Here is a 27,607-nt window from a genome sequence, read left to right as displayed (position 1 = left end):
GGGTATACATCCTGTACCTGAGAATTTTCTCCAATAATTTAGCTACTACCGACGGGAGGCTCACCGGCCTATAGTTTTCTGGATTATTCCTGCTATCTTTTTTAAACAGCTGTACCACATTAGCTATTCTCCAGTTCTCTGGGACCTCACCTATAGCCAATGAAGATACAAAGATGTCAGTCAAGGCCCGAGCAATTTGCTCCCTTGTTTCCCTCAGTATTCTGGGGTAATTCCCATCCAGCCCAGGAGACCCATCTACCTTAAATGCCTTTTAAAACACCCAATACCTCCTCCTTTATGATGTCAACATGACCCAGATTATCCACACAACCTACCCAAGAATTAGCTTCCTCAAAGCCCCCTTCTTTAGTGAACACTGATGCAAAATATTCATTTACTACCTTGCCCATTTCTTCTGGCTCGACACAGATTCCCCCCCACTGTCCTTAAGTGGTCCAATCCTTCCCCTGGCACCTTTTTGCTTTTTACCTATGAATTTACCTTAATCCTACTTGCCACGGACTTTTCCTGACCCCTCCAAGTCCTCCTAATTTCCCACTTCGGTACCTTCCTACTTTCTTTATACCCCTCAAGGGTTTTGAATGTCCCCTCCCTTCTAGACCGTACAAAAGCCTCCTTTTTCTTTTTGACGAGGTTCACAATATTCCTCGTCATCCAAGGCTCCCTAAAGTTCCCATACTGAACCTTCGTTCTCTCAGGAACGTGACTTTCCTGAATCCTAATCAACTATCTCTTGAAAGACTCCCAAATGTCCAATGTTGACCCGTCTTTCTTGTACAATTCCCACCTGCCCCAGAAGAGATCCCAATGGTCCAAAAATCTGAAACCCTCCTTCCTACACCACCAGTTTAGCCATGTATTTAGCTGCACTGTCCTCCTAATTCTAGCTTCACCAGCACGTGGCACAGAGAGTAATCCTGAGATTACAACCCTGGAGGGTCCTGGTTTTTAGCTCACTGCCTAATTCCCTGAACTCCTTCTGCAGGACCTCATCGCTCTTCCTGCCTATGTTGTTAGTACCTACGTGTACTACGACCTCTGGCTGTTCACCCTCCCTCTTCAGGATGTTCTGTGTTCGTTCAGAGACATCCTTGACCCTGGCACCAGGGGAGCAACATACCATCCTGGAGTCTCTTTCACGTCCACAGAAGCGCCCATCTGTGCCCCTTAGTATAGAGTCCCCAATAACTATTGCTCTCCTGCACTTTGCCCTCCCCTGCTGAGCAAGAGTCAGTTGTGGTGCTATTGTTCTGGCTGCTGTTGTTTTCCCCCGATAGGCCCTCCCCCACAACAGTATCATAGAATCATAGAATTTACAGTGCAGAAGGAGGCCATTCAGCCCATCGAGTCTGTACTGGCTCTTGGAAAGAGCACCCTACCCAAGGTCAACACCTCCACCCTATCCCCATAACCGAGTAACCCCACCCAACACTAAGGGCAATTTATCATGGCCAATCCACCTAACCTGCACACCTTTTGACTGTGATGGCCATGTTTGGTGGGCCTGAAGCTGGCACAGGTTGAGGCACTGCTGGATTGCCTCAGGGTAGATATGGATTATCCTGGGTTATGGGGGGGGGGGGGGGGAAGAGTGGAGGAGGTGCAGGAGGCCCCCAGTCCAGTTGAAAACCTGGAATGTGAGGAACTTGGATGGTCCAGTAAAAATGTCCAGGTTGTTCGCAAACTTGAGAAGTTTGCAGGCGGATGTGTTTTTTTTAAAACGGGAGACCCATTTAAGAAATTGGATCAAACGAGGTTGCAGAAGGGATGCGTGGCATAGGTATACCACTCGGGTTCTGATTGTAGGGCGCAGAAAGCTGCAGTGTTGATTAATAAGAGGGTGGGTTTTTCTGCAAGCAATATATTGGCGGACTCAGGTGGGAGGTACAATAGTCAGTGGGTTGTTGGCAGTGCTGGCCAATGTGCATGCATCAAACTGGGATGACACGGCATTCGCTAAAACCGCGTTGATTTCAGATCTTGATTCTCGGCAGCTAATGGGGGGGGGGGGGGGGGGGGGGCTTTAAATGTACTTTGGATCGCAGACTGAACAGGTCAAGTTCTCGGAGTCTATCTTGGGTGGCAAAGGGTTTTTTGGTGTTCATGGAACAAATATGTGGGGGGTACACCTGTGGAGCTTTACGTTTCTGAGGGATAAGGACGTTTTCTTTCTTTTCTCATGTCCACCAGGTCTACTCCCAAATAGGCTTTTGTGTTGGGTAATGTGATCATGACATCGGATCACACTCGCACTTTGTAGGCCTGGTGTTGGAGCTGAGCCACTCAAGAGATCCCGGTAGAGACTGCACACGGCATTGCTCGCAGATAAGAGCTTTTGTTAGCGGTTATGCTCTGCCATTTGAGAGAATGTTGAGTTCAACAGGAATGGGGCAGTCTCACCGCCCATGCTCTGGGAGACCTTGAGGGGGGGAGAAATAATCTCTTTTAAGGCGAATAGGGCTAAATCTTGGAAGGTGGAGAGGCAGAGGTGGACCGCCAGTAGTCAATCGCCCAACGCCAGAGTTACTGGCGGACAGAAAGAAGTCACAAATGGAGTTTGTGTTGTTGACAACAGGTAAGGCAGTGACCCTGCTGCATCGCTGGAGGGGGACTTTCTAGGAGTATGGGGAGAAGGCCAGTTGCCTGTTGGCTCACCAGCTGAGGCGGCAGGCAGCTTCCTGAGAGGTGGTACAGGTCAGGGATTCGGGTGGCGGGATAGTTTCTGAAAGAAGATTAATGAGGTGTTTGAGACCTTCTACTGTGGGTTGTATGAGCCAGAGCCTCCAGTGGAAACCTCATCAATGGGCTAATTTTTGGATGTCTTGAACCTCGTGGGGGTGGAGCAGGAGAGAAGACAGAAGTTGGAGACGCCAATTGGGTTGGAGGAGATCGTGAGTTGTATTTGCTTAATGCAGATGGGCAAAACACCAGGACTAGATGGGTTCCCCATTGAATTTTATTACACAGTATGTGGGTCAGTGGGTCCCACTTCTGCTGGATATGTTTAATGATTCCGTGCCCTCCGCAGGGTGTGTTGCCGGCCATGCTGACACAGGCATCGATTTCCTTGATCATAAAGAAGGTCAAGGATCCCATGAAATGTGGGTCGAATTGGCCCATCTTGTTGTTAAACCCTGATGCAAAGCTTTTGGCTAAGGTGTTGGCAATGAGGTTGAAAACCTGCTTACCGGGGATGATTTCAGAGCAGCAGACTTGATTTGTTAAGGACCGGCAGTTGTCGAACAATATTAGGAGATTGTGAAACTTTGTGTTGTCGCCCTCCTTGGAGACCCGCCGGAGGTGATTATTTCGATGTACGCGGAGAAGGCGTTTGTTGGGTTGAGTGGGCATACCTCGGAGATCCTGGGACGGTTTGGCTTCAGGCCAAAATTTATTTCCTAAATTAAGCTTTTGTACAGGGCCTCCACCGCGAGTGTACGTACTAATGCTCTGAGAGATCGGGTTATTTCCAATGGAACGGGGGTTCAAGACAAGTGTGCCCGTTGTCTCCACTGCTGTTTACCTTGGCAATTGAACCTCTGGCCATTGAATTGAGGTCGTCTTCTGGATGGAAGGGGATCGAGCATGGGGAAGGATCTATTACTATTTATTACGGGCCCTCTCTCCAATGTGGGGGCGATATGGAGCTGCTCAGGAAGTTTGGCTCCTTTTCAGGGTACAAGCTGATCTGGGTAAGAGTGATTTTTTTTTTTTCCGGTGGACCCCTCGGGGAGGGGAACGGATCTGAGGATTTTGCTGTTCCGCCAGGCCAAGGCTAGCTTCCGGTATCTGGGTTTCCAGGTGGCCCATCATTGGGCCACGCTTCATAAACTTAAACTTTTCTGATCTGGTGGATGGGGTGAAGGTCCATTTGAAACAATGGGCTGCCCTCCCTCGGACCCTAGTGGGAAGAGGACAGACGGTGAAGATGAATATTCTCCTAAGGTTTTTGTTTTTGTTAGTGTCTCCTTCCCAAGTCTTTCTTTTGTAGGTTTAACAAACTGATTTCTATTTTTGTTTGGACGGATAAGACTCCTCGGGTTCGTAGGATGTTTTTGCCAAGGGATAGGCAGTCGGGAGGGTTGGCATCATCCAATCTGTTATGCTATTATATGCAAATATTGATACAATGCGGAGGTGGTTCAAGGATCCGGACTCTGTATGGGGGCGGATGGAGGAGGTTTCATGCAGAGGGTCGGGTCTGAGGGCCCTGGTTACAGCGCCACTTCCTTTATCCCCTGCTAGATTCTCTTCGCATTCTTTGAGAATTTGTTTGGGCAGCATTTTAAACTAGTCTCCATGTCGCTGTTGCCTCCTATTTGCAGAAGCCATAGATTGTGCCGCTAAAAAGAAAATGCTGCAAAATCTCAGCAGGTCTGGCAGAATCTGTAGGGAGAGAAAAGAGCTTACGTTTCGAGTCCAGATGACCCTTTGTCAAAACTGGATTTGTGCCTTCTGGTTTAGATTCATCGTTTAGGGGATGGGAGAGGGAGGGGTTGGAGAGATTTGGAGACATGTTTCTAGGGGGGTAGGTGCGCCAGCCTGGACGAGCTGTTAGAGAAGTTCCCGTTCCCAAGGGAGAATATACTTAGGTACTTTCAGGTACATAATTTTTTACACAAGGAACTACCGTTATTTCCTCTGGTGCTGTCGCCTGTGCTGATGGACTACGTTCTGTCTGTGACAAGTTAGGGGAGGGTAAGATTTTAGAGGTTTATAGGCAGATGTTGGCGATGGAGCAGGCATCGTTGGAGGAGATAAAGAGGGAGGATAATCTGTGTTTGGTCATTGAGAGGAGAGTATGGGGTGAGGTTCATCACAGGGTCAACTTCACATCCTTATGTGTGAGGTAAGCCTGATCCAGTTCAAGGTGTTGCATAGGGCACACCTGACTAGGGCGCTTATGAGTGGTTTCTTCTCAGGGTGGAGGATAGGTGTGAGCGATGCTCTCGGGGACCGGCGAATCACAAGCACATATTTTGTCTTGCCCAAGCTTGTTCGTTTCTGGGTCTCCTTTTTCAATACATCAGGGACTTTGGCCGTTCAGGTGGAAATGTGCCCGTTGGTGGCCATCTTTGGAGTATTGGACTCACCAGTGCTGCAGGCAGGGACAAAGGCAGATGCCTTGACCTTCGCCTCACTCATCGCCCGGGGGAGAGTTCTGCTTGGGTGGAGGCCTGGTGCCTCCTAAGGCCTCGGCGTGATTGGGGGACCTGATGGAAATTTTGCACCGAGAAAAGATCAAATATATCATGAGGTCGATGGAAGGGTTCTATTTGAGGTGGCATCCTTTGCCTCCTTTTCCAGGGACTGGTTACTGTTGGGGGGTCATCTTTTAAGTTGGGTTTAGGGGTTACGGTTTTTTAAAATTTATGGGGTGGTGAGGGGTGTTTGGGTGGACTGCGGGGTGCATTTTTTGAATAAGATGGAGTTGTGGGTGGCTGTATTGTATTTATTATAGTGAACATTTTATTTGAATAAAAAAATATATTTTTAAATATGATCAGTACTGCTTCGCAAAATGACAGGTTTTGCTCAGATAAATTACAGCTGTGCAAAGTTGCTCCAACAGCTTAAATAGGTAAAATTGGTAATATCATGTACAATGGATGGCATGATTTCCTTTTAATAAAGACTTTTAGCTATGCAGCCATAACAATGTAACTGCATTGTTCCCAATCCTTACCTTTAGCCACAACTTGCAGGTGACATCTGTTATACCTGACTATTTTGTTAAATTGTCTTTCAACAAAATGAAAAAGGAGTATCATTAAATTAACTGTACACAATTGTGTAGCCCAAAATCATTAATTACAGAAATATAAAAGCATATATAAAGGCATATAACTATTTATCACCCAAATATAGAGTACAACTAATTTCAAACCACCCTTTGCATTGTCTTTCAACAAAATGAAAAAGGAGTATCATTAAATTAACTGTACACAATTGTGTAGCCCAAAATCATTAATTACAGAAATATAAAAGCATATATAAAGGCATATAACTATTTATCACCCAAATATAGAGTACAACTAATTTCAAACCACCCTTTGCTGACAGCATTATAGATCGATTGTATTCACCCAATGATGCATTTTGCTTATGTGCAAAATTTAAGCTTTCCTACCTGTTGGTTGAGATCTTGGACTGGCCCAATGGAAGTCTGTGGTAACAAATGAAGGACTGTATAGTTTTTCATCTTTCAGTTTACAAGATTTCAGTTTCCAGTGCCTCTGGGAACTTTCAACAGAATATGCATTTTTGTGCCGATAGTGACTTTCCAAAAGTACACAAAAACAAAACCAGAATGGATGGGTGCACGTTTGGGCCTTAGTATATCTGAAAACTGCTTTAATTTCAGAAGCCAGTTTCATCTATGATTTAATGAAACTCAAAGTCTCAGCCCAAAGTAAATCCCATTGAAAACTGCTCAACAATTTGCCGAGTGAATTTTCCATGGCAAGAGTGAAAAGCATTGGGACTTTGCAGAATTAACTGAAATTATTTACACATTTAAATTGGCTGATTATTCGAGAAATGTTACCAATATTTGCAGTAACACTTGTGTTATGCTTCTCAATTCTTCCAGTCCAATGTACCGCCCTCAAAAAGTCAGTCCCCACCCCCATCCCTGCTTGCATTTATGAAAATGCATTTTGCTAACTGAAATTAGTGTTGGGCAGTAATGCAGAATGGGCAGTACCCCATCTGCAGCCTAATTTTCTTTATTCCACGGAAAACAATTTCACCCAAGACAGATTTCGCGCCCCCCGCCCCCCCCCCCCCCCCCCCCCCCAACTGCATAAAACCAGCTTCCACTCCTCTCGCTGCACAAACCTCAGATACACTCTCTCCACTTATTACGCAAGGTCACATGTCCCACAGATATGGGGACCAGCAACATTAAAGCCCACTTTTTTTTTAAAACTGGATACTACAAATGAAGGTATTGAGTGGCAAAATCCACTGCTGAACACAAACTGTGCAGTTCAAGCTCAATTTACTTAAACGGTTTACTGCCCACTCTATATGTTAAATGAACAAAGTTGCCACGATCTGCAACTTGTGCCTGTGAAGATGTATTGATATCTGCAACGTGTTATGGTCAGTAATTCTGACCATCAAAATATCTGAGGAAATGGTAGCAGTGCCTAAGCACCGATGGGGATGATATACTTGTTTCAAGTCATAGTCACAATGACTGAAGTATAATTTATTGCATTATAACAGGCTTCACTCCTCCGACACTAACAAAACTGACATTTCCTGTCAAACAGCAAGTCAGGGACTAGAGTACACAATTCAAGGTGGCCCTTCAGTGAAAATACAAACTAACGTATTTCTTCCACCCCTACCCAAATGAAGATATAAATTTCATGGCCAGGCAACGATACACCAGGTTTACCAATGTCACAGTCAGAATTGAGACTGTAGGTTGACTGGAATTTCCCATCAATCTTGGAGGGGAAACAATTTCATTCTGATTTTAGCCACAATTCAGAACTGACCCTGTTAACCAATGTTATGTCCTCCAAAATTAACTTCTTCTCAAAAGCAGAATACTCCAAACTCTCATCTTTGCATCCCACACAAATAAACTGAAAAGCAACATACCTATATTGCATGGGTAGGGGAATCTACAGTGACTAAAGACGACATTAGCCCTTACCTTAAATGATGATGTGGATGTGGCAGAATATCCGCTTGCCGCAGATGTAAGAGACAGCATTGAGCCATGACGCCGTAGACTTGATTCTGACCCATAGCCAGATTCTGCCTATTTAAAAAAAAACACATTTTAAAATGAGTAATCTGACAACAGTGCATTTTTCACTTATGTCTCATATCAAATATGTAATGAAAGAATTGTACGGTTTAATTTTGTGCCTAGTTCTTTGCATATAACATATAATGGCTCATATCTTCCATATATTTAACTTGAATTCGACTCTAAAAACTCTTAAGTATAGATAATTTTTTTTAATTCTCAGCCTCTCTATTGTGAGGCCACAATCACTCAAATGATCAAAGATAATCAAAAGTATTCCACCGAAACAAGAAGCTGTGATGGCCATCATTTCAAATTATACCCTTGATAGTCAACAGCCGTAACAGCCTCCCCAAACAGGCGCCGGAATGTGGCGACTAGGGGCTTTTCACAGTAACTTAATTGAAGCCTACTTGTGACAATAAGCGATTTTCATTTCATTTCATTTCAGTAGACCTGAATAGGTATATAACCGAGCAAAGTGAGCCTTGATAAGCATTTGGTAAAAGCCTTGAATTCCAAACATCATGTCATACAAAAATACTGATTCTGGTTAGGCTTGCATTCTTCGGATCGATAGCAACTAGCCAGTACTCTCCTGACACTATCCACAAGAATGTGACCATTTTGTATTTTCTATCAGCACAAAGCCAATTTGAATCTTGTGCTCCAGAATTACTGGAAATTTGTGGTGCTTTTAAGGACTAACAACTGACACAGTAAAACCCTGAAATACTAATTGAACAAAATTTTATTCCAAAACAAATTAAAGGAAATATGTGATATTTCACTGCTCACATATATCTCAAAGTGCCTTTATAAAATAATTTTACACAACCCTGGAGCAGACACCAGTGAATGCAAAATTTGAGTCTCCTCTTTCAGAGTCTCCCTTTCCTATTCATCTAATGTCATCTGATGCCAATGAAATGGTCAGATGCACCAGACCCCTGGAATCTCTCCAGGAATTAAGGGCTGGTGTGTCTGGGAGACCTGCTTTTAAGAAGTATTTGATTTGATTTATTGTCACATGTACCGAGGTACAGTGAAAAGTATTGTTCCGCGTATAGTCCAGACAGATAATTTCACACATGAAAAAACATAGAACACAATAAATACACAATGTAAATACATAGGCACAAACATCGGGTGAAGCATACAGAGTGTACTACTCATTGGAGAAGTTGCACGGAGAGATCAGTTCAGTCTATAAGAGAATCATTCAGGAGTCTGGTAACAGTTTGAACAGGTTACTGCGTGTTCTCAGACTTTTGTATCTCCTGCCCAATGGAAGAGGTTGGAAGAGAATAACCTGGGTGGGGAGGATCTTTGATTTTACTGCCCGCTTTCCTAAGGCAGCAAGAGGTGTAGACAGAGAGAATGGATGGGAGACAGTTTTGTGTGATGGACTAGGCTGTTCACGGCTCTCTGTCGTTTCTTATGGTCTTGGGCCGAGCTGTTACCATACCAGGCTGTGGATAGGATGCGTTCGATGGTGCATCTGTAAAAATTGGCAAGAGTCAATGTGGCTATGCCAAATTTCTTTAGTTTCGTGAGGAAGTGTAGGCGCTGTTGTAGTGGGCTTTCCATTCTGTGATCCTGTTGCCTGCTTTGCTAAGCTTATTCAGTTACCTTTCGAGTTCACTTCAGCGACTGAATCTTATTTAGTCCCCCAACCTGATGATCCTATAGTCCAGACATATATCCATCAGGAATGAGATAGATGTGGTTTTTCTCTTGGGCGATTAAAGGTTTTGTTGGAGCAGATACAGAGAGAATGTTTTCTCTTGTGGGTATAACTAGAGACCAACAACATAAGACAGTCACCAAGAAATCCAGTTGGGAATTAAGAGACGTCTTTATCTGAAGAATCTTCAGAATGTGGAACTCCCTACGACAGGAAGTGGAAGAAGCGAATAGCACAAATGCATTTAAGGGGAAGCCCGACAATCATTTGCAGGAGAAGGACTATGATAGTAAATTTAGATGATAAAAGTAGGCTTTCAGGGTGGTAAAAACTGTTGCATGGACTAGTTAGGCCAAATGCCTGTTTCTCTCATGCCTTAATTTCGCCCTCCTTTTTTGAGTCATTCTTTGCTGATTCTTAAAATTTGACCTACCACTAATTTTTCCTCAGTTGTACAGTGTTTCTTTCAATCTGATAGGATCCATAACTTCCTTGTATGGACGTGGATGATGCATCCTTCCCGAAGGGCCTTTCTTTCTCACTGCGATAAATCTTTGCTAAAAGAGTGTCACTGCATCTCTACTGCCCCACCTTTTAATCTAGTTTCCCAGTTCACTGTAACCAGATCGGTCTTCACTGATAATTACCTTCAGTTTGGTTTAAAACGCTAATCCTAAACCCACACTTCTCCCTTTGAAACTGAACTGATATACTATAATGTGGGAATATGCGAATTTGTCCACTTTGGCAGGAAGAATGGAAAAGCAGTATACAAATTAAATGGGAGTGATTACAGAACTTAGTGCTACAAAGGGAACTGGGATGTTCTGGTACGTGAATTACAGCAGGTTATTTTACAGATACTGCAAGTAATTAGGAAGGCGAGCAGAATGTTGTCATTTATTTCAAGGGGAATGGGATGTAAAAATAAGGCAATTCTATCGCACTGTGATGTCACACAAGTGCCAGGCAATGACCATCTCCTACAAGAGAGGATCTAACCATCGCCCCTTGACATTCAATGGCTTTACCGTCACTGAATCCCCCACTATCAACAACATTCTGGGGGTTAGCATCAACCAGAAACTGAACTGGACCAGCCATATAAATACTGTGGCTACAAGCAGAGGTCAAACGCTTAGGAATTATGTGGCAAGCACCTCCTGACCCCCCAAAGCCGGTCTACCATCTACATGGCACAAGTCAGGAGTGTAATGGAATACTCTCCACTTGCCTGGATGAGTGCAGCTCCAGCAACATTCGAGAAGCTCATCACCATCCAGAACAAAACAGCCCACTTGATTGCTACCCCTTCTACATTCAATCCCTCTACTTGTCTTGTGTACCAACTACAGGATGTACTGCAGTAACTCATCAAGGTCTCTTCAGCAGCACCTTCCAAACCCATGACCACCACCACCTAGAAGAGCAGCAGATACTGGGAACACCACCATGTGAAGAGTCCCTTCCAATCCACTCACCATCCTGACTTGGAAACACATCGCCGTTACTTCACTGTCGCTGGGTCAAAATCCTGGAATCCCCTTCCCAACAGCACTGTAGGTGTCCCTAAACCTCAGACTACAGTGGTTCAAGGCAGCAGTTCATCACCACCTTCTGAAGGGCAACTGGGGATGGGCAATAATGCTGGCCTAGCCGCCAGCGCCCACATCCCGTAAATGAACAAAAAAAAGTTACATTAGATGCAGTTCAGAGAAAGTTCACTTGACTCATATCTGGTATGAGGGGCTTATCTTATGAAGAAAGGTTGAACAGGTTAGGTCTTAATCATTGGAGATTAGAAGAATGGGAGGTGATCGTTGGGTGAAAACACTCACAAGTAGACCTTAACATGAGCAAAAGAAGAAATTTACTGTTGCAGAGCTCTGGGAGAGAGGTCCTAGACCCGGCAGTCTTGCCAGTACACTTTCTCACTGTGCTGTGGCTTAATATACAAAGAACAACAAAGAACAAAGAAATGTACAGCACAGGAACAGGCCCTTCGGCCCTCCAAGCCCGTGCCGACCATGCTGCCCGACTAAACTACAATCTTCTACACTTCCTGGGTCCGTATCCTTCTATTCCCATCCTATTCATATATTTGTCAAGATGCCCCTTAAATGTCCCTATCGTCCCTGCTTCCACTACCTCCTCCGGTAGCGAGTTCCAGGCACCCACTACCCTCTGCGTAAAAAACTTGCCTCGTACATCTACTCTAAACCTTGCCCCTCTCACAATTTTAAAAGCAGAATTAGTTCACATTCTCATTTACATACAGCCAATCAATTCTCTTATTATCGCAGTTCCGCCCAGAGATATGTGGAGAACACAGAAAACCGCAATAGAGCCCGCCCCCATGCTCCGAAAAGAAAAGCACCCGCACTACCGACTGCACAGGCAGCACACACCATCATGAATCCAGTCACCACACAGCACAAGTCATTGGATCGGGAGGAGCACGATTGCGTTTACACCACCCCATTATCCATCACCCAATTGAGAGATGCCTGTGCTAAAATTGATCCATTCGAACCCACCGCAGACGCGCATAATTTCTTTGAGAGAGTACGCCAGCAAAAGGGTATGTACGGTCCAGACGAAAGAGAGGACGTTAAACTTAGAGTAATGAGCCTTGACCAGTACGTCAGCTCAGCTTTACCAAAACCCCAGAATGTAGGAGGAGGAACCCTACAGGAGATGAAAACGGCCATTTTAGATGCGATTGGGGACAACAAGGGAGACCCCGTAGAAGGTTTAAACCGCTGTACGCAAAAGGGAGAGCATCCAACCACATTTGCAGGTCGCCTTTGGATTCATTGAACAGCAGTATTTGGGGATTTGAACTGAGCACACTTAAATGACGATGACACAAGTAAACGGGCCCGCACTTTAGTCTCCCACGCCACAGAAGCAGGTCAAAAGGCTTGTGTGAATTACGACCCCGCAGACTCCACACGCAATGAAGTTTGGGTTTTAAAGAGACTCTCCAGAGCTTGGGAACAATCCCTACACAGGAAGGCAGATCAGGAACATGTAGAAGCAAATATGCACCCAATTAGAACTAACCAGGACCCAGCATGAATAAATGAGGGTAGACATGAAGGACAGCACCCCAGAGCACAGGCACCACGAGGTTGCTATAATTATGGACACATGGGACATTACGCAGTTGAATGCCGACAAAACTCCCCCGAACCAGCAATGCCATCAACAACCAGGCCCCTCCACCTAGGAACAATGTTAGGTCCATACATATCCGGGGCTGGTTTAGCACAGGGCTAAAGAGCTGGCTTTTAAAGTAGACCAAGGCAGGCCAGCAGCACAGTTCCATTTCTGTACCAGCCTCCCCGAACAGGTGCCGGAATGTGGCGACTAGGGGCTTTTCACAGTAACTTCATTGAAGCCTACTTGTGACAATAAGCGATTTTCATTTTTCACAATGTTAGCACCCGTTCAGATAATTCAACAATCAACACCACAGATTGACGGTGTTCGGACTCCCCAACTTGGGTCTGCGACACACTCTGGGACAAATCAGGCCGACCAGTAGTCACAGGCACAGTCCAGGGACATCCAGTAGAATGTCTTTGGGACACAGGAGGGTCCCGCACCACTTTAAACTCCTCCACAATGTTCCAGGGTGACAAATGGCCCATCACTGACACCATCACCCTTAGTGGATTTACCGGAGACGTACAGCAGGGATACATCACAGCCCCCCGGTAGATATTCAGATAGGAACCATAAACACCAGACACCCCGTTGTTTTAGTCGGCTTGCCCAAAACAGCCGAGCACATTCTAGGAATCGATTTTATGAGCTCCCACAACCTTTCCTTTGATCCCGTGAATAGACGTGTATGAAAAATGGCCAAAGCAGCTAGAGCCCCCGCTACGCTCACAGTAGGGGACTATGAACATAGGATTTGCTCAGTAGGAGACTATTGGTTTGATCCGCAAACAGTTAGTACAGACCAGACAATTAGAGAGGTCCTCAGAAAACATAAAGCTTCCTTTGCCCAACACAAACATGATTGTGGGACGATCCCAGGAATGGTCACAATTTCAGGTCCCGATCCTAAGCCACAGAAGCAATACAGTTTCCCACGGCAAGCCGAGGGTGAGATTTCAAAAGTCATCAATAGCTTAATAGATCAACGAGATCATTCGGCCTGTAGCCTCAACAAATAATGCCCCAATTTGGCCCGTGAAAAAACCCGATGGTTCTTGGCGACTGACAATCGACTACCAAGAACTTAACAAGGTCACCCCTTTAGCAGCCCCCACCGTTGCCACGAGTCCCGAGACCATGCTCAAGCAGGGAGTACATGCAAAGTACTTCACAGTGCTGGACAACAGCAATGGCTTTTGGTCCATCCCATGAGACAAGACCTGTCAATATAAGTTCACGTTCACATTTCAAGGGCAGCAGTATACGTGGACATGCCTCCCGCAAGGATTCCACAACTCCCCCTCCATTTTCCACCGACAATTGGCCAACGGACTTTCCAAATTTTCCCACCCCAAATGCCTTATACAGTATGTGGACGACTTACTCCTACAGACGGACACAAAAGAGGAGCATGTACAGCTCCTATCGGAATTACTTGGCCTCCTACAATCCATTGGATGCAAGGTCAACCCCAAAAAAGCTCAGATCTTAAAAGAAAAGGTTTGTTATTTAGGCACCATTATCACCCACGGGAAGACAGAGATCGAACAGAAGCGAATTGAGTCAATAGTTAAATTGCCCCTGCCCCACAATATCACTTCACTCCGGTCATTCTTAGGATTAGTTGGATATTGTAGGAACCATATAGATGGTTTTGCCACAAAAGCAGCCCCACTCTGAGCTCATTAAAAGAACGCCCCATGGGAATGGCTCCCTCAGCACACAGACGCCATCGATGAATTAAAACGCGCCCTAGGCACAGCCTCCGCTTTGCAAGTTCCAGACCCACACTCTCCCTATGTCATCGAAGTAGCAACCACCGACCGAACCCTATCAGCAGTACTCCTACAGGAAAGACGTGACCGCTTAGGACCCGTAGCCTATGCCTCACAGAAGACAGGGGGTGGTGGTTGATGGGAAATGTTCAGCCTGGAGTTCAGTTACTCATGGTGTACCACAAGAATCTGTTTTGGGGCCACTGCTGTTTGTTATTTTTATAAATGACCTGGAGGAGGGCATAGAAGGATGGGTGAGTAAATTTGCGGATGACACTAAAGTTTATGGAGTTGTGGACAGTGTGGAAGGATGTTGCAGGTTACAGAGGGACATAGATAAGCTGCAGAGCTGGGCTGAGAAGTGGCAAATGGAGTTTAATGCAGGAATTGTTAAGAAGGCGTACGGTGTGTTAGCTTTTATTGGTAGAGGGATTGAGTTTCAGAGCCATGAGGTCATGTTGCAGCTGTACAAAGCTCTGGTGCGGCCGCATTTGGAGTATTGCATGCAGTTCTGGTCGGCGCATTATAGGAAGGATGTGGAAGCATTGGAAAGGCTGCAGAGGAGATTTATCAGGATGTTGCCTGGTATGGCGGGAAGATCTTATGAGGAAAGGTTGAGGGACTTGAGGCTGTTTTTGTTGAGAGAAGAAGGTTAAGAGGTGACTTAATAGAGGCATACAAGATGATCAGAGGATTAGATAGGGTGGACAGTGAGAGCCTTTTTCCTCGGATGGTGATGGCTAGCACGAGGGGACATAGCTTTAAATTGAGGGGAGATAGATATAGGACAGAGGTCAGAGGTAGGTTCTTTACTCAGAGAGTAGTAGGGGCGTGGAATGCCCTGCCTGCAACAGTAGTGGACTCGCCAACATTAAGGGCATTTAAATGGTCATTGGATAAACATATGGATGATAATGGAATAGTGTAGATGGGTTTTAGATTGGTTTCACAGGTCGGCGTAACATCGAGGGCCGAAGGGCCTGTACTGCACTGTAATGTTCTATAGTTCTATTGTTAATTCCATATATAGTTATCAATTCTTTACACAGTATGTTACATTCGTCCAATCAATATGTTGCGCGCGTGATTACATTGGTCATAAGGTTATGAGTCACCAGTTATAAGGTCATGAGTTGCCAGTCCTGGATTTGAACCCGGGACCTCTCGCAGCTGTTTTGACATCTTAGAATAACAGCTGCTGCAGTCCGTGGAGCACTGGTCATTACTGACCCATTGTTTTTGTAGGATACATCTGTTAGAGTCACTCTTAGTCCAAAGTTCACTGTCTCAGCAGAAAAAAACATGTAGCAACTTAAAAGCAAGTATTAATTCATATAGCCAAGTATCCCACCATACACTGCCAATGTATAAAGTTTACACCAACAGTAATCTTATTGAAACATTTGCTAGGGTGAATACCAAAAGGTTGTTTTCTCTTGTGTGGGAGACCAGAATAATGGTAGAGTTTAAGATGAAGTTAAGGAGAATTCTTTTCTCAGAGGGTGGTTAGTACATAGATCTCTTCCCCAGAAGGCAGTGGAGCGTGTCATGGGGGGGGGGGGGGGCAGATGGGAAGGTAGAATTGAGAGCATGACCAGATCAGCCATGATCTCATTGCCTCCTCCTGTTCCCAAGTCCCTTGTTCCTATGGAATCAATTAATCGTACCTTAAGGAAATACTCAAAAGGAGCCTACAGGCATTTTCCGTTCTCAATCTTTCTCCACTCATTTCTGAAGGCATTGAACCACCCCATCAACCACCGTTGAGTACATAGTCAGCAAGGAACTGCAAGCTATTCTTGTGAAGGGAATAACAGCCAATCTAAACATGAGCCTTCCAGTGAGAATCACATTGTAATCATTAGAACAAGGAAGAGTGATTTTCTCCCTCTTAACCACAGGTGGGAGCAAACCAAATATGATGCTCCAACGGAGGTCAGCTAGCTGAGCATAGACCTATCAGCTCTTTATGATTCAATGCCATGCTAGACAACAAATTTACCAAATAAGCTCTCGGGGGAAGTTTTGGTGGTTTTAAAAGCCTTCCAGGGTTGCTTTGACCTGTTCCAAGAATAAGCAATTTCCTGAAAAAGATAACTCCAACTTCCGTATAATCATCAAAGTACAACTGTTACTCTTAGTCCTGCAGAGCACGATGGAGCAAGACAATGCCCTGGACAGATACCGTGTCTAAAAACGTATGGCTGACTATTATGCAAGCTTAGCCATCGCACTAATTTCCACGGCAGCTTGCACCCAATCCTTACGTGGTTAGAAGCTCAGTGAACAAGTTTACTTCACAGAAACACAGAATTGTTCCAGCACAGGACGGCATTTGGCCCGTTCTCCCTAAGGGAGGAAACCCACACAGACATGGGGAGAATGTGCAAATTCTACAGAGTCACCGAAGACCAGAATCAAACCCCTAGTCCCTGTGGGGAAGCAGTGTTTACCACTGTGCCACCCACTTGCCCTCTATTGTCCTTTCATGGCTATTCCAGACTACTACTCAGAATTCACCCAAAGAGCCAAAGGGACAAATACATATTTGATGGATCCGATGCCTATAACTTGTATTAATGTACTTCCTTCAATGTATTCAAACATTTCAAAGGATTTCACATGAGTATTGTACAGCAAAATTTGACTCTTTAAGCTACAAAGACCAAATCAGGGCAAACAGCAAAAGCTTGCAAAAAGATGTAGTCTTTAAGGAGGGGAGGGAGATAGAGAGAGGAGGGGAGGAAATGCCAGGGCTTAGAACTCAAGCAATGAAGACATGGTTACAAATTATGGGGCAATTAAAATAAGGATGTTCCAAGAGGCCAGAATTGGTTGAGCACAGATATCTTGCACGGTTGCTGAGCTGGTGGAAATTAAAGATAGGGAGCTGCAAGATTATGAAGGGATTTGAAAAATAAGTATGAGAATTTTCAAAAATCAAGGCATTGTTTATCTGACTACCAACATAGGTTAGCAAGCACAGAAGGGATGGATGAACAGGATTGCATGCTGGTACGGAGAGGGACAAAGTTTTGGATTACCTCAATTTCAGAGAGTTGGCCAGGAGTCCACAGGAATAGTCAAGTTTAACGGTAACAAATGCATGGATGAAGGTTTTTGTGCAGGTGAGCTGAGGCATTGTTTCTTATTTCTCCGGGATTGCTGGTTATGAACACACTTTGAAAAGGGGCTGAAGCCTTCTTGGTAGGGTTGGTTAACTCAGATAGTTAGTGTGGTGCTTAATAACACTAATGGTGCAGTTTCATTCCCCATAACAGGAAGGTGGTTCTTTGCGCCTGCCTCTTCTACTTGCTCCATTGGGATAGTGGCTTCATGGAAATACTGCTTATGCCACGATTAGCCACCTTCGGATACCCTCGGATGTTACATGAAGAAACAAACCTTCTTGCAAAAAAAGGACATACTGCATTTGGAAAATCTGTCACTGAATGGCTTAATAGGAACATAGGAATTAGGAGCAGCAGTAGGCAATTCAGCCCTTCCAGCCTGTTCTGCCATTCAATCAGATCATAGTTGATCTCTTTCTGGTGTCAAATGCACCCCCACCTCTTTTACCACCCTCCCTAATCTTATTGAAACATCTATAACCAGGGACCTCCAACAACAATTTCTGCCCCTCTTCTATCCAAGTTTCCGTGATGGCCACCACATCGTAGTCCCAAGTACCGATCCATGCCTTACGTTAGCCCACCTTATTCCTGATGCTTCTTGCGTTGAAGTATACACACTTCAACCCATCTCCGTGCCTGCAAGTACTCTCCTTTGTCAGTGTTCCCTTCCCCACTGCCTCATTACACGCTTTGGTGTCCTGAATATCAGCTACCTTAGTTGCTGGACTACAAATTTGATTCCCATTCCCCTGCCAAATTAGTTTGAACCCTCCCGATGAGGACTAGAAAACCTCCCTCCCAGGATATTGGTGCAGAACAGGCTGGAAGGGCTGAATTGCCTAGAACATAGAACATAGAAAATACAGCACAGAACAGGCCCTTCGGCCCACGATGTTGTGCCGAACCTTTGTCCTAGATTAATCATAGATTATCATTGAATTTACAGTGCAGAAGGAGGCCATTCGGCCCTTTGAGTCTGCACCGGCTCTTGGAAAGAGCACCCTACCCAAACTCAACACCTTCACCCAACACCAAGGGCAATTTGGACATTAAGGGCAATTTATCATTGGCCAATTCACCTAACCTGCACATCTTTGGATTGTGGGAGGAAACCGGAGCACCCGGAGGAAACCCACGCAGACACGGGGAGGACGTGCAGACTCCGCACAGTCAGTGACCCAAGCCGGAATCGAACCTGGGACCCTGGAGCTGTGAAGCAATTGTGCTATCCACAATGCTACCGTGCTGCCCTTGAGAACAAATAAATCTACACTATATCATTTAACCATAATCCATGTACCTATCCAATAGCTGCTTGAAGGTCCCTAATGTTTCCGACTCAACTACTTCCACAGGCGGTGCATTCCATGCCCCCACTACTCTCTGGGTAAAGAACCTACCTCTGATATCCCTCCTATATCTTCCACCTTTCACCTTAAATTGATGTCCCCTTGTAATGGTTTGTTCCACCCGGGGAAAAAGTCTCTGACTGTCTACTCTATCTATTCCCCTGATCATCTTATAAACCACTATCAAGTCGCCCCTCATCCTTCTCCGTTCTAATGAGAAAAGGCCTAGCACCCTCAACCTTTCCTCGTAAGACCTACTCTCCATTCCAGGCAACATCCTGGTAAATCTTCTTTGCACCTTTTCCAAAGCTTCCACATCCTTCCTAAAATGAGGCGACCAGAACTGTACACAGTACTCCAAATGTGGCCTTACCAAAGTTTTGTACAGCTGCATCATCACCTCACGGCTCTTAAATTCAATCCCTCTGTTAATGAATGCGAGCACACCATAGGCCTTCTTCACAGCTCTATCCACTTGAGTGGCAACTTTCAAAGATGTATGAACATAGACCCCAAGATCTCTCTGCTCCTCCACATTGCCAAGAACTCTACCGTTAACCCTGTATTCCGCATTCATATTTGTCCTTCCAAAATGGACAACCTCACACTTTTCAGGGTTAAACTCCATCTGCCACTTCTCAGCCCAGCTCTGCATCCTATCTATGTCTCTTTGCAGCCGACAACAGCCCTCCTTACTATCCACAACTCCACCAATCTTCGTATCATCTGCAAATTTACTGACCCACCCTTCAACTCCCTCATCCAAGTCATTAATGAAAATCACAAACAGCAGAGGACCCAGAACTGATCCCTGCGGTACGCCACTGGTAACTGGGATCCAGGCTGAATATTTGCCATCCACCACCACTCTCTGACTTCTATCGGTTAGCCAGTTCGTTATCCAACTGGCCAAATTTCCCACTATCCCATGCCTCCTTACTTTCTGCATAAGCCTACCATGGGGAACTTTATCAAATGCCTTACTAAAATCCATGTACACTACATCCACTGCTTTACCTTCATCCACATGCTTGGTCACCTCCTCAAAGAATTCAATAAGATTTGTAAGGCAAGACCTACCCCTCACAAATCCGTGCTGACTATCCCTAATCAAGCAGTGTCTTTCCAGATGCTCAGAAATCCTATCCTTCAGTACCCTTTCCATTACTTTGCCTACCACCGAAGTAAGACTAACTGGCCTGTAATTCCCAGGGTTATCCCTAGTCCCTTTTTTGAACAGGGGCACGACATTCGCCACTCTCCAATCCCCTGGTACCACCCCTGTTGACAGTGAGGACGAAAAGATCATTGCCAACGGCTCTGCAATTTCATCTCTTGCTTCCCATAGAATCCTTGGATATATCCCGTCAGGCCCGGGGGACTTGTCTATCCTCAAGTTTTTCAAAATGCCCAACACATCTTCCTTCCTAACAAGTATTTCCTCGAGCTTACCAATCTGTTTCACACTGTCCTCTCCAACAAGATCGCCCCTCTCATTTGTAAATACAGAAGAAAAGTACTCGTTCAAGACCTCTCCTATCTCTTCAGACTCAATACACAATCTCCCGCTACTGTCCTTGATCGGACCTACCCTCGCTCTAGTCATTCTCATATTTCTCACATATGTGTAAAAGGCCTTGGGGTTTTCCTTGATCCTACCCGCCAAAGATTGTTCATGCCCTCTCTTAGCTCTCCTAATCCCTTTCTTCAGTTCCCTCCTGGCTATCTTGTATCCCTCCAATGCCCTGTCTGAACCTTGTTTCCTCAGCCTTACATAAGTCACCTTTTTCCTCTTAACAAGACATTCAACCTCTCTTGTCAACCATGGTTCCCTCACTCGACCATCTCTTCCCTGCCTGACAGGGACATACATATCAAGGACACGTAGCACCTGTTCCTTGAACAAGTTCCACATTTCATTTGTGTCCTTCCCTGCCAGCCTATGTTCCCAACTTATGCACTTCAATTCTTGTCTGACAACATCGTATTTACCCTTCCCCCAATTGTAAACCTTGCCCTGTTGCACGTACCTATCCCTCTCCATTACTAAAGTGAAAGTCACAGAATTGTGGTCACTATCTCCAAAATGCTCCCCCACTAACAAATCTATCACTTGCCCTGGCTCATTACCAAGTACTAAATCCAATATTGCCCCTCCTCTGGTCGGACAATCTACATACTGCGTTAGAAAAGCTTCCTGGACACACTGCACAAACACCACCCCATCCAAACTATTTGATCTAAAGAGTTTCCACTCAATATTTGGGAAGTTAAAGTCGCCCATGACTACTACCCTATGACTTCTGCACCTTTCCAAAATCTGTTTCCCAATCTGTTCCTCTACATCTCTGCTACTATTGGGGGGCCTATAGAAAACTCCTAACAAGGTGACTGCTCCTTTCCTATTTCTGACTTCAACCCATACTACCTCAGTAGGCTGATACTCCTCGAACTGCCTTTCTGCAGCTGTTATACTATCTCTAATTAATAATGCCACCCCCCTACTGCTGCTCCTAATTCCTATGTTCCTATTAAGCCATTCAGTGTTCCCCATATCCCTTGAACATGATTTTTTAAAAATCAAAAATATATCTATCTCCTTCTTGAAACCATTTAATGACTCAGATTCTACCGCAATATGGGGCAGCGAGTTCCACAAATTCACCAACCTCTGCGAGAAGTAGTTCCGCCTCATCTCAATTCTAAATCTACCGCCTCAACCTATATCTGTGACTTCTCGTTCTAGATTGTCCTACAAGGAGGAACATTTGGTCTACGTTTACTTTATCAATCCCTTTTACTGTTTTATATACCTCGATCGGATCCCCTCTCCTCCTTCTAAACTTTGCACTGAGTGCTGAATTTGGTGTATTTTGAGCGCTTTAGTAAGAGTTTGGTGACCGAGGGAGTTAGGTGAGGAGGGAGTAATGTGCTCCTTTCATTTTGTTTCCGACATTTCCGCAAAGAGTGAGAAGAGAGCCAGGAGTTTACAGAAAGTGTAGCTGACTGGGAGCAGGGTCGGAGGGCGGAGATCTAGTTAGTCCACAGGGCAGCTATATTCTGTCAGGTAAGAGTGGATGGAGGCTAGGCCAGTTGCATGCTCCTCCTGTAGGATGTGGGTGGTGAGGGATACCACTGGTGTCCCCGCTGACTATACCTGCAGGAAGTGCACCCAACTTCAGCTCCTCAAAGACCGCGTTAGGGAACTGGAGCTGAAGATGGATGAACTTCGGATCATCCGGGAGGCAGAGGGGGTGATTGAGAAGAGTTACAGGGAGGTAACCACACCCAAGGTACAGGACAAGAATAGCTGGGTTACAGTCAGGGGGAAAAAAAACAAACAGGCAAACAGTGCAGGGATCCCTCGTGGCTGTTCCCCTTCAAAACAAGTATACCATTTTGGATGCTGTTGGGGGGGGGGGGGGGGGGGGATGACCTACCAGGGGAAGGCCCTAGCGGCCAGGTCTCTGGCACTGAGTCTGGCTCTGGGGCTCAGAAGGGAAGGGGGGAGAATAGAAAAGCAATAGTTGTAGGAGATTCAATGGTTAGAGGAATAGATAGGAGATTCTGTGGTCGCGAGCGAGACTCCCGGAAGTAATGTTGCCTCCCGGGTGCCAGGGTCACGGATGTCTCGGATCGTGTCTTCAGGATCCTTAAGGGGGAGGGGGAGCAGCCAGAAGTCGTGGTGCACATTGGTACCAACGACATAGGTAGGAAAAGGGGTGTGGAGGTAATAAACAAGTTTAGGGAGTTAGGCTGGAAGTTAAAAGCTAGGACAGACAGAGTTGTCATCTCTGGTTTGTTGCCGGTGCCACGTGATAGCGAGGCTAGGAATAGGGAGAGTGCAGTTGAACATGTGGCTGCAGGAATGGTGTAGGAGGGAGGGCTTCAGGTATTTGGAGCGCATTCTGGGGAAGGTGGGACCTGTACAAGCAGGACGGGTTGCATCTGAACCAGAGGGGCACCAGTATCCTGGGAGGGAGGTTTTCTAGTCCTCTTCGGGAGGGTTTAAACTAATTTGGCAGGGGAATGGGAATCAAATTTGTAGTCCAGCAACTAAGGTAGCTGATATTCAGGACACCAAAGCGTGTAATGAGGCAGTGGGGAAGGGAACACTGACAAAGGAGAGTACTTGCAGGCACGGAGATGGGTTGAAGTGTGTATACTTCAACGCAAGAAGCATCAGGAATAAGGTGGGCTAACGTAAGGCATGGATCGGTACTTGGGACTACGATGTGGTGGCCATCACGGAAACTTGGATAGAAGAGGGGCAGAAATTGTTGTTGGAGGTCCCTGGTTATAGATGTTTCAATAAGATTAGGGAGGGTGGTAAAAGAGGTGGGGGTGCATTGTTAATTAGAGATAGTATAACAGTTGCAGAAAGGCAGTTCGAGGAGTATCGCCCTAATGAGGTAGTATGGGTTGAAGTCAGAAATAGGAAAGGAGCAGTCACCTTGTTAGGAGTTTTCTATAGGCCCCCCAATAGTAGCAGAGATGTGGAGGAACAGATTGGGAAACAGATTTTGGAAAGGTGCAGAAGTCACAGGGTAGTAGTCATGGGTGACTTGAACTTCCCAAATATTGAGTGGAAGCTCTTTAGATCAAATAGTTTGGATGGGGTGGTGTTTGTGCAGTGTGTCCAGGAAGCTTTTCTAACACAGTATGTAGATTGTCTGACCAGAGGAGGGGCAATATTGGATTTAGTACTTGGTAATGAACCAGGGCAAGTGATAGATTTGTTAGTGGGGGAGCATTTTGGAGATAGTGACCACAATTCTGTGACTTTCACTTTAGTAATGGAGAGGGATAGGTGCGTGCAACAGGGCAAGGTTTACAATTGGGGGGGAAGGGTAAATACGATGTTGTCAGACAAGAATTGAAGTGCATAAGTTGGGAACATAGGCTGTCAGGGAAGGACACCAGTGAAATGTGGAACTTGTTCAAGGAACAGGTACTACGTGTCCTTGATATGTATGTCCCTGTCAGGCAGGGAAGAGATGGTCGAGTGAGGGAACCATGGTTGACAAGAGAGGTTGAATGTCTTGTTAAGAGGAAAAAGGAGACTTATGTAAGGCTGAGGAAACAAGGTTTAGACAGGGCATTGGAGGGATACAAGATAGCCAGAAGGGAACTGAAAAAAGGGATTAGGAGAGCTAAGAGAGGGAATGAACAATCTTTGGCGAGTAGGATCAAGGAAAACCCCAAGGCCTTTTCCACATATGTGAGAAATATGAGAATGACTAGAGCGAGGGTAGGTCCGATCAAGGACAGTAGCGGGAGATTGTGTATGGAGTCTGAAGAGATAGGAGAGGTCTTGAACGAGTACTTTTCTTCTGCATTTACAAATGAGAGGGGCGATATTGTTGGAGAGGACAGTGTGAAACAGACTGGTAAGCTCGAGGAAATACTTGTTAGGAAGGAAGATGTGTTGGACATTTTGAACAACTTGAGGATAGACAAGTCCCTCGGGCCTGACGGGATATATCCAAGGATTCTATGGGAAGCAAGAGATGAAATTGCAGAGCCGTTGGCAATGATCTTTTCGTCCTCACTGTCAACAGGGGTGGTACCAGGGGATTGGAGAGTGGCAAATGTCGTGCCCCTGTTCAAAAAAGGGACTAAGGATAACCCTGGGAATTACAGGCCAGTTAGTCTTACTTCGGTGGTAGGCAAAATCATGGAAAGGGTACTGAAGGATAGGATTTCTGAGCATCTGGAAAGACACTGCTTGATTAGGGATAGTCAGCACGGATTTGTGAGGGGTAGGTCTTGCCTTACAAATCTTATTGAATTCTTTGAGGAGGTGACCAAGCATGTGGATGAAGGTAAAGCAGTGGATGTAGTGTACATGGATTTTAGTAAGGCATTTGATAAGGTTCCCCATGGTAGGCTTCTGCAGAAAGTAAGGAGGCATGGGATAGTGGGAAATTTGGCCAGTTGGATAACGAACTGGCTAACCGATAGAAGTCAGAGAGTGGTCGTGGAACAAACCATTACAAGGGGACATAAATTTAAGGTGAAAGGTGCAAGATATAGGAGGGATATCAGAGGTAGGTTCTTTACCCAGAGAGTAGTGGGGGCATGGAATGCACTGCCTGTGGAAGTAGTTGAGTCGGAAACATTAGGGACCTTCAAGCAGGTATTGGATAGGTACATGGATTACGGTAAAATGTAGTGTAGATTTATTTGTTCTTAAGGGCAGCATGGTAGCATTGTGGATAGCACAATTGCTTCACAGCTCCAGGGTCCCAGGTTCGATTCCGGCTTGGGTCACTGTCTGTGCGGAGTCTGCACGTCCTCCCAGTGTCTGCGTGGGTTTCCTCCGGGTGCTCCAGTTACCTCCCACAGTCCAAAGATGTGCAGGGTAGGTGGATTGGCCATGATAAATTGCCCTTAGTGTCCAAAATTGCCCTTGGTGTTGGGTGGAGATGTTGAGTTTGGGTAGGGTGCTCTTTCCAGGAGCCGGTGCAGACTCAGGGGGCTGAATGGCCTCCTTCTGCACTGTAAAATCAATGATAATCTATGATTAATCTAGGACAAAGGTTCGACACAACATCGTGGGCCGAAGGGCCTGTTCTGTGCTGTATTTTCTATGTTCTATGTTCCAGTGAGTGTAAGTCCAAACTGTTTAATCTTTCCTCGTACGTCAAGCCTTTCATGCCCAGAATCATTCTGGTGAACTTTTTCTGCTGTCAGGTAAACACTTAAAGCTACCAAGACCCTTCAGAATACTTCCCCAGAGTACAGGAACACAAATACAAAGAGCAAATGAACCCAGAAGTGTGAACTAAAATCTATCAGAGGTATTGAATAAGTTAGTAACTAATCTTACAATGTGGTGCTAGTTGCAATTGGCAATAATTACCCACAAAGGAAGCACATTTAAACAGTATCATGCCACCTTGTTGCTGAGGTTTGAATAATTCCTTAAACAGAGTTACTTTCCTCCTCTTTTCTTTCTCCCTTTACCAAGACAACAGGAAAACCAGTTCAACAGCCTTCAAGCAACACGATTACAACCGAAAAACCACATTAAAACAGGTGAAGCTGCAGCTACAGCTCAAGTGTCAGACCTCTGTTCAGTAACTTCAGTCAAAAAAATCATGGTTTCAAGATACACTCTCAAGATTTGGACATACAAACTCCTTTACATACAGAAGCAGTGGTAAACCATAGAATCCCTACAATATAGGAGACTGTCATTCAGCCCATCGAGGCAGTACCGACCCTACTGAGGTCCACTCCCCTGCTCTATCTTCATAACCTTTCCGAACATGCACATTCCAGGACACTAAGGGGCAATTTTAGCATCGGCAATCCACCTAACCTGCACATCTTTGGAATGTGGGCGGAAACAAAGCACCCAGAGGAAACCCACGCAGACACGGGGAGAATGTGCAAACCCCACATAGTAACGCAAGGCCAGAATTGAACCCTGGTCCCTGGCGCTGTGAAGCAGCAGTGCTGACCACTGTGCCATGCCGATAATGGCGAAAAGGGGCTGAGGAGAAAGGCTGTTTAACTGTCAGTCAAGAATTTACCAAGCAGATAACATATACGCTGTTTCTTTTCGAACTCACTTGAGAAGTTAGCACACAGCGAGGATTGACATGTCAGGCAAGAAATGGAAGGACTGAAGTGGAAGGGTGGAGTAGATGGAGGCAAGAGATTATGTGGTGAAATATGTTTAACTACCGTGGAAACATTACTCTGAATCATTCGAGTGAAGAACCTTCTGATCACTGCGCCACAGCATGCCATGCTCCAGTGAAACAAACATTATTTTCCCTCCATTGTGGCATCATATGCCAACCTGTGAAATAACACCACAATTCTTGAAAAAGTACACCTCCAAATAGCTCAGGCCTCAGGTAGAAATGGAGGATTCTATGTAGGCACGTTATTGCTAAGTTAAACGTTTCACAAATGCCTCATGCTTCAGTACATAGCAAGCATAATAACAGTTAAAAAAACCATGCATTTTGGAGATGATACAAAAAAAAAAAAATCAATGTTAGAAGGGATAGTTAATCATGGCCATTAAAGACTTTTTCATAAGGTTACAGCTGAAAACCTCAGGCTGCTGCAAATTAATTGCTGCATTGTTTGGACAACAGCCATGATTCTATGCAATGCAAGCAGCAGCTTTGTTCATCAAGCTGTTTGAGATACTGGTTATTTAGTGTATTGAACTAAGTATTTCTAAATTACAGGTGATGAATCACAATTTCTTTATTTACACTTTTCCTCCTGCTTTAGAACTAAAGCAGCACATTACACCATCTACAAAAAGGTGTTCAAATTCAGAAAGAATCAAATGTTTATTTTGAATTATTGGTTTTCTTTGTACATAGTATTTTATAGAAATCAGAAGTTAGGCGACAAATATATTAGCACACTCATAACTCAGCGGTCAAGAGTTAAAATCAGGTTTGGTCAATACAAATTAAATCAGAAAAATGTATCGGGAAAGTCTGCAGCATGCAAAGCCCACCCTTTGACTGCAAGAAAGGCAACTGAAGCAGAGCTGGTCCATCCGACTTTTGTTGCAGATCATTCGGCGTTCACTGTGAAGTTATATCAAATTGCAGTAACGATGAATGAAAGTTCTTTCCTCGATCACACAAATAATCCCAGCACCTCAGAATATACATTGTGAAATTTCAAGGGAGGGAGATGGTTAACAGCGGTCCCTTGGT

At 45.1% G+C, this 27,607-nt stretch overlaps 1 protein-coding gene across 8 annotated transcripts in view; it reads right to left on the bottom strand.

Moving 5' to 3' along the window:
• The window catches only part of LOC140429273 (ceramide transfer protein), a 203,761-nt gene that overhangs the window by 69,898 nt on the left and 106,256 nt on the right, over window positions 1–27,607 (bottom strand). For 5 of the 8 annotated variants that reach the window (XM_072516055.1, XM_072516057.1, XM_072516059.1 and 2 more), the window contains 2 exons: window positions 7,694–7,801; window positions 6,152–6,187 (listed from right to left, as the gene is read on the bottom strand). In XM_072516055.1, the coding sequence (XP_072372156.1) occupies window positions 6,152–6,187; window positions 7,694–7,801 (144 nt within the window). The remainder of the gene's footprint in view (window positions 1–6,151; window positions 6,188–7,693; window positions 7,802–27,607) is intronic. The other 3 variants (XM_072516058.1, XM_072516060.1, XM_072516063.1) reach the window with 1 other exon arrangement.

The sequence above is a fragment of the Scyliorhinus torazame genome, chromosome 9 (assembly GCF_047496885.1).
Source record: "Scyliorhinus torazame isolate Kashiwa2021f chromosome 9, sScyTor2.1, whole genome shotgun sequence".
Taxonomy (NCBI): Eukaryota; Metazoa; Chordata; class Chondrichthyes; order Carcharhiniformes; family Scyliorhinidae; genus Scyliorhinus; species Scyliorhinus torazame.
This window is presented reverse-complemented; position numbering and strand designations above follow the sequence as displayed.